The 12,206-nt window shown below is 41.6% G+C and overlaps 1 protein-coding gene across 3 annotated transcripts in view; it reads right to left on the bottom strand.

The window, feature by feature from the left end:
• The window catches only part of KIF24 (kinesin family member 24), a 68,123-nt gene extending 56,049 nt beyond the window's left edge, over positions 1–12,074 (bottom strand). The window contains exons 1-2 of one of the 3 annotated variants that reach the window (XM_060199268.1): positions 11,894–12,074; positions 4,211–4,341 (exon numbers count right to left, since the gene is read on the bottom strand). In XM_060199268.1, coding sequence (XP_060055251.1) covers positions 4,211–4,269 — 59 coding nt within the window. In that variant the 5' untranslated portion in view covers positions 4,270–4,341; positions 11,894–12,074. The remainder of the gene's footprint in view (positions 1–4,210; positions 4,342–11,893) is intronic. The other 2 variants (XM_060199269.1, XM_060199271.1) reach the window with 2 other exon arrangements.
• Positions 12,075–12,206: the final 132 nt, after the last annotated feature.

Here is a 12,206-nt window from a genome sequence, read left to right as displayed (position 1 = left end):
TGGTTCCATGAAACTTGTTATAAGACTATGGCACTTATATAAATGAAGCAGGGATACCAGTGTATCTACAAATGTGCAACCAAAAACTACAAGAACCATTATGCCTTGCATCTCTGATGAGAAGTGAGACTGCTTCCTTGTCCCAGAAAGGAGGAGGCATCTTTCCCCAGAAATTCCTCCAAAGGACAGGTAACAGGGTGCTGGCCTTGAAACAAAGGAAATGACCAGACTCTCACCAAGGAGCTGCACTTTTTCTGTGTGGCTTTGTTATTGTTGTTGGCAAATAAACCTATTTTGTTGGAAATTTTGTTTGGAGTTAACACTACTAACTCTGAAAATTGGAAGCTAAAAGAACACCCTTAATTATGCTTCATGTATAAACCATACACTGAAAGAAAATTTGGTGTTATGGCCTCCTTTACTATGCTTCTCTCTGTCTCTACCTAAAAAATAAAGTAAATTAAAAAAAACAAACAAATCTGGGAGTCGGGCTGTAGCGCAGCGGGTTAAGCGCAGGTGGCGCAAAGCACAAGGACCGGCATAAGGATCCCGGTTCGAACCCCGGCTCCCCACCTGCAGGGGAGTCGCTTCACAGGCGGTGAAGCAGGTCTGCAGGTGTCTATCTTTCTCTCCTCCTCTCTGTCTTCCCCTCCTCTCTCCATTTCTCTCTGTCCTATCCAACAACGACGACAACAACAATAATAACTACAACAATAAAACAACAAGGGCAACAAAAGGGAATAAATAAATAAAATAAAATATTTAAAAAAAAAAAAAACAAATCTTTAAAAAAAAAAGCTCCCTTTTGGGGAAGAGAGGTATACATGAAGTGTACAATTCCACAAGGTTTGATAGTTCTAATACCTGTAAAATAACCACAATAAAACCAGAACATTTCTGTCACCCCCAACAAGTTCCTTCTAAAGGTTTGGGAGCGGGGACAGGTGGTGGTGAACCTGATGACGTGCACACATGATGGTGTCCAAGGACTTGGGCTCAAACCTCCAGTCCCCAACTGCAGGAGGAAGCATTACAAACAATGAAACAGTGAGCACTTCAGGTGTCTCTCTTTCTCTTGCTCTACCTTCCCCTTCCATCTAGATTTCTCTTTGTCTCTATCCAGAATAAATGAATATTCAATATGTTTTTAAATGGCTGGGGCAACAGCATAATGGTTATGCAATCTGGAGAACTCTCAGAAGGCTAGAAGTGGACCTAACCTATGATGAGCAATTCCTCTCCTGGGGATATATCCTAAGGAACCAAACATCTATTCAAAAAGATCTGTGTATACCTATATTCACAGCAGCACAATTTGTAATAGCCAAAACCTGGAAGCAACCCAAGTGTCCAACAACAGATGAGTGGCTGAGCAAGTTGTGGTCTATATAATGGAATACTACTCAGCTATTAAAAATGGTGAATTCACCTCCTTCACCTCACCTTGAAGGAGTCATGTTAACTGAGATAAGCCAGAAAGAGAAGGGTAAATATGGGATGATTTCACTCATGGACAGAAGCTGAGATATAAGAACAGAAGGGAAAACACAAAGTATAACTTGGACTAGGTCTGGTGTATTGTTCCAAAGTAAAGGACTGGGTGAGGTGGGGTGGGGTGACTTTCAGGCCCTTGTGCACAATGGTGGAGGTTCTTGGCTGGGGGTGAGAGTGGTCTGCAGAAAGCTGAGAAATGTTACACATGTACCAACAAAGTATTTACTGTAAACCATTAATACCCCAATAAAAATTTTTTTAAAAAGGCAAAAGGGGGCCCGGGCGGTGAAGCAGGTCTGCAGGTGTCTGTTTCTCTCCCTCTCTCTGTCTTCCCCTCCTCTTTCCATTTCTCTCTGTCCTATCCACCAACGATGACAACAATAATAACTACAATAATAAAACAACAAGGGCAACAAAAGGGAATAAATAAATATTAAAACAAACAAACAAACAAAACAAAGAAAGATGGAGATGGTTTAGTGAGTTGCTAGAGTTCTAAGATTGTAATGCAGGGGATAGATAGCATAATGGTTATGCAAACAGACTTTCATGCCTGAGGCTCCAAAGTCCCAGGTTCAATCCCCACACCACCACCAGCCAAAGATGAACAGTGCTCTGGTTAAAAAAAAAAAAAAAAAAAGGTATATAGACTTGTAAGATTATAAATTAGCTCGTCTCAAGCTGAGTCATATGTTCTTTCTACAACTCCATGCTGCCTGCCCTCTTGAAAAGTAGCTATAAAAACAGTTCCACTGTCAACTTCTTACAGGCTCACAATCTATCCTGCTTAGCAGACTAGCTATCTTCTGCTGATCTGTGCTGCAGCATGGAATTCTCACAGCTGCCACTTCAGGATAATGTGCTGCAAGTCAGCAGAATCCAGAGGATGTCAGATGAGCAGGTTTTTACATGCAGGGCCCACTTACATTCAATGCCACAAGTATGCAGAGTTCTTTGTGACAAATACAGAGTTAATTAGGACTCAGCTGTTAGGGTAACAATCAGAACTAGTGTCTTGGCAGAACTCCAGTTTGCAGAATTCAAACTTTCTTACCCTGGTGGCAGAGAAAATCAACTGGGAGGAGAATGCATGGAATTTTATATTCAACTAAGGAAATATATTCACATTCCAGGATGTGGAAAAGATCCAACTATTTAACATGCTCCTTCAAACTCTCCATCTACTTAAATCATCTAGCTCTACTTCTCTAGATTATTTAAAGCGGAACTTGGAGTCAGATAACTCTTAGTCATGTAGCTGTACAACCTTAGCCGAAGTCACATAGTTTTCTCCTCTCTCAAAGGATGAAAAAAGTGTGGTCTGGGAGGTGGCGCAGTGATAACGCTTTGGACTCTCAAGCATGAGGTTCTGAGTTCGATCCCCGGCAGCACATGTGCCAGAGTGATGTCTGGTTCTTTCTCTCTCCACCTATCTTTCTCATTAATAAATAAATAAAATCTTAAAAAAAAACAAACTGATTTGAAAACTATAAAGTACTCCATAATTGTAGGACCAGGCCCTCCTATTCAGCACTGGCTCACTGTGCCTGGCATACGAAAATACTAACTGCCTGGCTTAACTAGAAACAAGTAGATCTAACTACTGACGAAACACAAAGATCCAGAAGGCAAAGGATTACAGCTTAGGAGTGGTTCCGTGAATTGAGTATATGCTTTGCAGACCTGAAGTCCAACATTTGATCTCCAACACTGCATATGGCTTAGTAGTGTTCTGGTCTCTCATAAAGACAGAAAAGCGAATTGGGAGACAGCTCAGCTGGTAGAGCATTGAGCTTGCATACCTGAGGTTCTTGGTTTGATTCCCAGCATTAAATGTGCCAGAGTAGTGCTCTGGCTTGTCTTTCTCACGTAAAACTCTTTCTGTCACATATAAGAAGAAAATACATATATTTTAAAAAATAGAAAAATAAAATTTCAGGAGTTGGGTGGTAGCACAGCAGATTAAGTGCAGGTGGTGCAAAGCCAAAGGACCAGCATAAGGATCCCGGTTCGAGCCCCCGGTCCCCACCTGCAGGGGTGTCGCTTCAGATCTGCAGGTGTCTGTCTTTCTCTTTACCTTCCCTTCCTCTCTCCATTTCTCTCTGTCCTATCCAACCATAATGACATCAATAATAACTACAACAATAAAATAACAAGGACAACAAAAGGGAATAAATAAATATTAAAAAATAAAATTTTAAAAATGAGGTAGACAGCTGCAAAATATATTAACACTCTAGACTTCTATTAAAACTTTTTCATTAACAACTATACAAATACTTTTCTCTCCTTCACTGTCATAAAGAGTTGACATAAATGAAAATCAGGAACAACACATATTTAATTTAGTATTAGAGGTCTTAACTAGAACAATTAGAAAAAAACAAGAAATAGAAGGAATGTAGATGGCATAAGACATAAAACAATCAGTATCTGCAGAAGATACAATAATTATATATGTTTACAAACCTCTAATGACCCCATTAAAAAACTATTAAATTAAAATATATATATCGATCTGGGGGGGTGATGCAGTGGGAAAGGTCCTGGATTCTCAAACATGAGGTCCTGAGTTTGATCCCTGGCAGTACATGTACCAGAGTGGTGTTCTGGTTCTCTTTCTCTTTCTGCCCTTCTCTCTAATGAATAAATAAAGAAGCAAAATCTTAAAAAAAAAAAAAAAAAAAAAAAGGAGAGGGGCGGGGAGATAGCTTACCTGGTAGAGTGCACACCTTCCCATGCATAAGGTGCTGAGTTAAATCTGTCACGCCACATGAAAGCACCATGAATGGCACCAGGGAGCTCCAGAGGGTGTAGAACAATAATGATGGTTTCTCCTTCCTATCTCTTAAAAAAAAAAAAAAGTTAATTATTAAAAAGCTACAATTAGTAGAGCAAAATGTCAAGTTACAAAATCAATATGCAAAAATCTACTGCACTTCTATATGCAAATAAGAAACAATGAGGACGGAGGAGGCAGCATAGTGGTTATGCAATCAAACTCTGAGGCTTTGAGGTCCCAGGTTCAATCATCCACACCACCATAAGCTAGAGCTGAGCAGTGCTCTGAATAAAACAAAACAAAACAAAATAAAAAAGAAAAGGATTTGTATCATCAAAGATGTCCTTGAGGTTTAGGTGGGAAAGTATTCCACCAATGTTTTCCTCTAAGTATTTGATAGTTTCTGGTCTAACATCCAGGTCCTTGATCCATTTGGAGTTGATTTTTGTTTCTGGTGAGATAAGGTGGTTCAGTTTTATTTTTCTGCATGTTTCAACCGTTTTCCCAGCACCATTTATTGAAGAGAGCCTTCTTCCTTCATTTAATACTTTGGGCCCTCTTATCAAAGATTAGATGTCCATAGATGTGGGGGTTTAGTTCTGGGCTTTCAATTCTGTTCCATTGGTCTGTGTGCCTACTTTTGTTCCAGTAGCAGGTTGTTTTGATGATGATGGCCTTATAATATAGTTTGAGATCTGGGAGTGTGATGCCTCCATTTCTGTTTTTTTTTTTAACTTATCTTATTTATTCCCTTTTGTTGCCTTTGTTGTTGTTGTCGTTGTTGGATAGGACAGAGAGAAATGGAGAGAGGAGGGGAAGACAGAGGGGGAGATAAAGATAGACACCTGCAGACCTGCTTCACCGATTATGAAGCGACTTCCCTGCAGGTGGGGAGCCGGAGGCTTGAACCGGGATCCTTCCACCAGTCCTTGCGCTGTGCGCCACCTGCACTTAACCCGCTGCACTACCTACCGCCCGACTCCCCCATTTCTGTTTCTTTTCCTCAAGATTGTTTTGGCAATTCTGGGTGTTTTCTGGTTCCAGATAAATGATTGCAGTTAATGTTCTATTCTCTTAAAGAAGCTTGGTGGAACTTTGATGAGTATTGTGTTAAATTTGTATATGGCTCTGGGGAGAATATTCATTTTGATGATATTAATTCTTCCAGTCCATGAGCATGGGCTGTCTTTCCATTTCTTGGTATCATTTTCTATTTCCTTGAGTAGTGACTCATAGTTTTCAGTATACAAGTCTTTTACTTCTTTGGTCAGCTTTATTCCTAGGTATTTTATTGATTTTGCTGCAACAGTGAATGGAAGTGATTTCTGGATGTCTTCTTCTTCAGATTTAGTGTTTGCATAAAGAAATGCCACTGATTTTTTGTACATTGATTTTGCAGCCTAACACTTTGCTGTATTGCCTAATAACTTCCAGTAGTTTTCTGCTGGATTCTTTAGGTTTTTCTAAAAAAAAATAAATGCAGATTTGTATCGTATCATCTGCAAATACTGAGGGCTTTCCTATTCTTTATCCCTCTGGGAGTATGGACCCAAGGTCATTGTGGCATGCAGAAGGTGGAAGGTCTGGCTTCTGTAATTGCTTCCCCGATGAACATGGGCGTTGACTGGTCGATCCATACTCCTGGCCTGCCTCTCTCTTTCCCTAGTAGGGTGGCACTCTGGGGAAGCGGAGCTCCAGGACACATTGGTGGGGTCCTCTGTCAATCCCCTGCACCACCATAAACCAGAGCTGATTGTTTTTAATCTCACGGTTGCGCAGGCATGAGTCTTTTGCATAATCATTATGCTATCCCTCCCCCTTTTCTTTTTGCTGCCAGGGCTACGCTAGGGCTTCACTGGGGTTTCACTTGTGAGATTCTGCTGCTACCAGAGGACTGCTGAGCCTAAGACATAAAAGTCTGGTTATAGCCACTGTACCATCTCCCTGGCCCCTCCTCCCCCATTTTTACATAAGTGAATTTATGGCTTTTAGTATGTTTATATGTTAAACCTGCAATCTATCTAGTCTAGGCAACCAGTAATGATGATCATTTTCAAAGGGGTGACCAACAAGGTCACTGGGTCCACTGTACTGCTGAAAACATACTATGCAAACCAAATATGATCAATTTAAATTAAAATGTCTCTGTATGCGTATGTTAGGTCCCTAGTTAAGAACACACAAAAAAACTCAGTATTGGCAGTAGTAGAATAAGCAAGGAAACCAGTTATTTCAAGTTCTTGAGATTATTCTATCTATAGACTACTGATCTTAACAGAACATAATACCAGACAACTGCTTAAAACAGCTGCAAAGGAATGAGAATGCATGCTACTTCAGTGAATTCTTAAGGCTGGATGTGGGTTTTGGAATACCAGTTGAGTTACACACAAACTTAGTTGTTTACTAAGGAAGTAAATGGTTTTTGTTGTCGTTTTTGTGAGTTAAAAAAAAGGTTTCAAGTGTGTCTTTCACTAATGTTTTGTAATTACTGTAACTACTTTCAAGAATCCCACTATGAAATTATTAAGTTTCTAAATTTGTTGGAAAGCATGGTAGCAGTTATCTAAAAATAAACATAACAAACTGTTGAACCTAAGTACCTCAAAATAGTGAGAATAATACTCTCTAAATATAGAGGTTTCACTTTGAAAGAATTCCCAAGAACAGGTGGTAACCAAAATTGGGTTAAAATTCAATGCTTTCTTTTAAAAATCTTTGTCTACCTAACTTCAGCAAGTTATTTGCAGTTCTTTTTTTAAATTTTCCATTTATAAATTACTTGAAAAAAATGTATATGTTTAATTGAGGAAAAAACTACTCTAATAAATGTTTATAAAATACTAAAATTATGGGAGTCAGGCAGTAGCGAAGTGGGTTAAGGACTGGCGTAAGGATCCCGGTTCGAGCCCCCAGCTCCCCACCTACAGGGGAGTCGCTTCATAAGCGGTGAAGCAGGTCTGCAGGTGTCTTTCTCTCCCCCTCGCTGTCTTCCCCTCCTCTCTCCATTTGTCCTATCCAACAGTGACAACAATAATAACTACAACAATAAAACAACAAGGGCAACAAAAGAGAATAAATATTTTTAAAAAATACTAACATGATTAACATTATTTCAGAGTGCATTCTTCTGGGAACTGTTACCACAATGGCACCAGGAATTCCTTCTAATGGGATGGCAGTAAGAAAGCAAGAAACAATTTAAAAAGTAATCTTGTGGGATTGTGAGACAACTCACCTGTTCCTTGGCATGTGCAAGGCCCCCTGCCTTTGAGCACTGGCAACACATGGAAACACCACAGGCAGCACCAGAGGAGCTCCAAGGATAGTGGAGTGGTGCTGTGGGTGTTCTCGTTCTCTCTCTCTCTCTCTCTCTCTCCCTCTCTCTCGTCATCTTCCTCTAATATTTCTTCCCCTCTGAGAGTACAGACCAAAACTCATTCTGAGGTGCAGAAGGTAGGAGGTCTGGCTTCTGTAATTGCAGACAGCACATCTGGGAAGTCATCTGCTCACAATGCATGAGTCCCAGTACACAACAAAAGAAACTATAGCACTGAGGGGTTTTTTGGTGCTTTTTGAAAAAATTTCATCCAGGAAGCCACTCAGAAGTATTTCACGTAGACCCTGAGTTCATTCCCTAGAAATCCATTTTTTTTTTTTTTGTTCACTGCATCTCAATGATTTTTTTTTCTCTATTGGGGATTAATGGTTTCTAGTCAACAGTAAAATACAGTAGTCTGTACATGTGTAACATTTCTAAGTTTTCCACATAACAACTCAACCCCCTCTAGGTCCTCCTCTGCCGTCATGTCCCAGGATTCAAATCCTCCCCTCCTCCCCACCCCCCATCCAAGTCTTTTACTTTGGTGCAATACACCAAAGCATCTCAATTATTAACACCTAACTAAACTGTGCTACCTCATGAATCTTAGAAAAATCTTTTGTGGTAGATGGCAATTATTGTACCTTTCTTTTATTATAAATGAAAGCACACATAATTTATTCAAAGAATTATTAGTTTTTATTAGTGATTACAAAATTACAAAATAACAGGGGTACAATTCCACACCATTCCTACCACCAGCATTCTGTGTCCCCATTCCCTCCCCTGGAAATTGCAGTCATCCTCCCAAGGTCACAGATATGGGTTGATTATTATTTCTATATCTATTTCTAATTTTTTTCCCCTATGGTCCTGCCTTCTCTTCCATTTTAAGCCACAGCTACACCTATTACTACTTCTGAATGTCTTTCCTATTTCCTCTTCTCTCTCTGGGTCCTGATGGAATTGTGTTTCAGAGTCCTCTAGTCATCTTTCCCTAACATTTCTCCCCCACTCTGGGAGTATGAACCAAAATTATTTTTGGGGTGCAGAAAGTAAGAAGTCTGGCTTCTGTAATTGTTTCTCTGCCTGACAATTTATTTTTACCAGAAGACTGATCAGCTCTGGTTTATGATGGTGTGGGGGATTGAACCTGGGACTTCAGAGTCTCAGGCATGAGGATGTCTTTGCATAACCACTATGCTATCTACCCCTGCCCTAGTTTTATTGTAAAAGGCTTTTAAGTTGAGCTGGGGAGACAGAACAGTGATTACACAAAATACTTAGGTTCTAAAGTCTCTGGTTCAATTGGGGGGGATGCATATACCATAAATCAGAGCTGAACAGTGCTCTGGTAAAAAGAAAGGAAATAAAAACACTAAAGATCAGAGGGCTTCTAGGTTGGCAAACACACCCAACTGGAAAGGTGATATATCCAATTCCATGGGAACAGAAGCTCCTGCACTTGTGACTCTCCCAAATCACACCTTCTGTATCTCTTCATCTAGATGTTCATCTGTATCCCTTTATCCTATTCCTCAGTAAACAAGTAAATACACTTAAATTTCCCTTTGTTCTGTAAGCTTCTCTAGCAAATTAATCAAACTGGAGGAAGGGGATCACATTTGTAGTCAAGTCAAACCTAAGTAGGAGGTAGCCCAGAGAACTACTTCTTGTGATTGACATCTGAAGTGGGTGTGGGAGCAGTCACGTGGAACTGAGCCCTTCCATTGTGAGCTGACACTACTTCTAGGTAAATAGTATTAAAATTGAGTTGAATAGTAGAGCACTCCAATGTTGTCCCAAAGAATTGCTTGGTAGTCATGGTGATGAACCCCAGATATTTGGTAACAGAACTGGCAAAATGAAGCGTTCTGTGTGAGTAGTAAAGAAAACAGACAAGGGGAAAACAAATTATTTTTTTTCCTATATAAGAAGAAAGACACACAGGTGAAAAGCTATGCTTTTCTGATACAGATGGCACCTATTACTCTTAGTTTATTCCTATGGGGAGAATCTCCTTGTTTCATAGGATACAAACATCAAAATCCTTGAGAAAATAACTCAGGAAGCATACAATGGCCACCACACTCAATTACTCATTTTACAAATTTGTTGAGTACAAGTCACAAACGGGTTTGTTGAGTAAGCATGGAAAGCTTGACTAAAAGGTTAATCTGGTGGTCTGGGAGGTGGCGCAGTAGTTAAGCTTTGGACTCTCAAGCATGAGGTCTTCAGTTCAATCCCCGGCAGCACATGTGCCAGAGTGATGTCTGGTTCTTTCTCTCTCCTCCTATCTTTCTCATAAATAAATAAAACCTTTAAAAATAATAAAAGATTAATCTGGAAGGGATCTGAGGTGAGTTCAACCCCCCCAATTTACAAACAGCAAAGTTTCAGCTCAGAGAAAACAGCCAGTCCTCCTAAACTGGCAGATGAGAGGCTCGTGCCCTAGTTTGCCCTCAATGACATGTTATGAGCAGCTAAGTATGTTATTAACAAATAAACAAAACGTTAATAAAGTGTTATGGAGACAGCACATCAAATTATACTAAAATATGTATTCCTTATATAAAGCCCCCGTAGAGTATTTTGCACAAGATACTCAGTAAACAGGAGCTATCACTTCCAGTTGAGATGACTGAATACACAGGACATCTATGTGACATCAGCTGCTTTTCTAAAGTGAAAGAGCCACAGGGATGCTAACCCAACTCAACCTTCTGACTTTCCAGATGGAAAAAGGGCTACCTGACTTGCAAAGTCAGCTAAGTAAGTTAAAGATACAGCCAAGGCCGTTTCTATTACAAGCCACAGGCCACTTTTCTATGAGGGTGATAAGAACATAGCTGCCATGCCTTTCCCCCACTCCTTTATGAAATCATCATTAAACTATGCATTTGACATAAGGAAGAGCCATCAATGATGAAAATAAAAATCAACAGTCTCCCGAGTGAGCAAAACAGGTCTCGGTAATACAATTCTATCATGAACACCTGACGGATAGGTTACACGAAGCCATCAGCCCAACAGCTGATGAAAGACCTGGTTGCTGATTCAATACAAGTCATGAAATTCTTTTTTTGTAAAATGTTTAGATAGGGAGTCAGGCGGTAGCGCAACGGGTTAAGCGCAGGTGGTGGAAAGCGCCAAGGACGGGAGTAAGGTTCCCGGTTCAAGCCCCTGGCTCCCCACCTGCAGGGGAGTCACTTCACAGCTGGTGAAGCAGGTCTGCAGGTGTCTTTCTCTCCCCCTCTCTGTCTTCTCCTCCTCTCTCCATTTCTCTCTGTCCTAGCCAACAACGACGACATCAATAACAACAACAATAATGCCTACAACCACAATAAAAACCAACAAGGGCAACAAAAGAAAAATAAATAATAATAATAAATATCAAAAAGTTTAGATAATAAATGCCACTGTTGGAATAATAAAATAAAATAAAAACAAGAGCAGTCATGACATGCAATAAAGTAGATGAACTCCAACCACAATGGAGAAGCATCTCCCACCGCTCCACTCCCCGCGAGCAAATGCTTTAAATACATCCCCCACAGCACACTTGTAACGCGCCACTGTGAGTTACTAGTACACTGAGATCAACCTTCCTTCTTGGCACACAACAACAGAATGGCTTGTTTGGAGCAAACACGTAACACAAGTCCAAGCCAAAAGCACCGGTCGGTCGACCAAGACAATCCCTGACATTCAGTTATTTTTCTTTCCTTTCCCAACCTGGAAGGGCCAGCCGTGGACGTGGACTTTTCACGTCCTTGTGCCTAGGATACTAAGATGCCCTCCTCCTCCTCGCAGAAAAACAGAAAGAAAAAAAAAAAAAAGTCAACACGGGACAGGACACAGATGGGGAATCCAAACTAACTGTGTGTTGAGTTGAATTTTAACTCGACACACATTTCCTGGACACGATGTGTAAGCCAGTGTGCAAGCTGCCTCCCAGACCCGAGCACCATCACCGTAAGGGACGAGGGGAGGATGGGGCTCTGAGAAGTAGGTGTGCTAAGAGAGGCTGCGGTCCGCGCTGGATGCTGGGACCCAGCAGAGTCTAGGGGTGCGGTGGGGTGGGGGTGTCGGCTTTCGAGGTAATCGCTGAAGAAAAAGCGAAGACCTGGGCATGGTGCGGGGGAGGAGAGCAGGGGAAGGTTCCGACAACCGGGAGACCGTCCCTCAGCTGCGCCCCCCGCTTCCCGCACACGCTTCTCCGCGGGCAGGTGCCTCAGCTCCTATCCGGCCTACTTCGCCCCGGCTGCCCCACTCCTACGCACGCCCTTTCTCACCTCGGAGGCTCCCAAATTCCTCCTCGGACAGCCCTCACTGAGGACAAACGATGCGGCCTACAGAAACGAGACCCAAAGCTGGCCACTCCGGCGTGCTGTCAACACACCAGCCCAAAGTCGCGGCCAGGCCTCATCGCCATGGCAACGCCGCGAAGCGCCAGTTCGAACACCCGCGCTAAAGACCGCGCACCCGCAGCCCCGCGCCTTCCACCAATGGGCATCCAAAGACCTCGTTGACGTTCATCCCGCTATCTCCTAGACGGCCAATCAGAGATTCGAGGAGGTTCTCAATGTCTTTCAGCCAATTAGTCAG

Source organism: Erinaceus europaeus, chromosome 10 (genome assembly GCF_950295315.1).
Source record: "Erinaceus europaeus chromosome 10, mEriEur2.1, whole genome shotgun sequence".
Classification (NCBI taxonomy): Eukaryota; Metazoa; Chordata; class Mammalia; order Eulipotyphla; family Erinaceidae; genus Erinaceus; species Erinaceus europaeus.
Note: the sequence above shows the minus strand (reverse complement) of the source record. Positions and strands in the feature narration are given on the sequence as shown.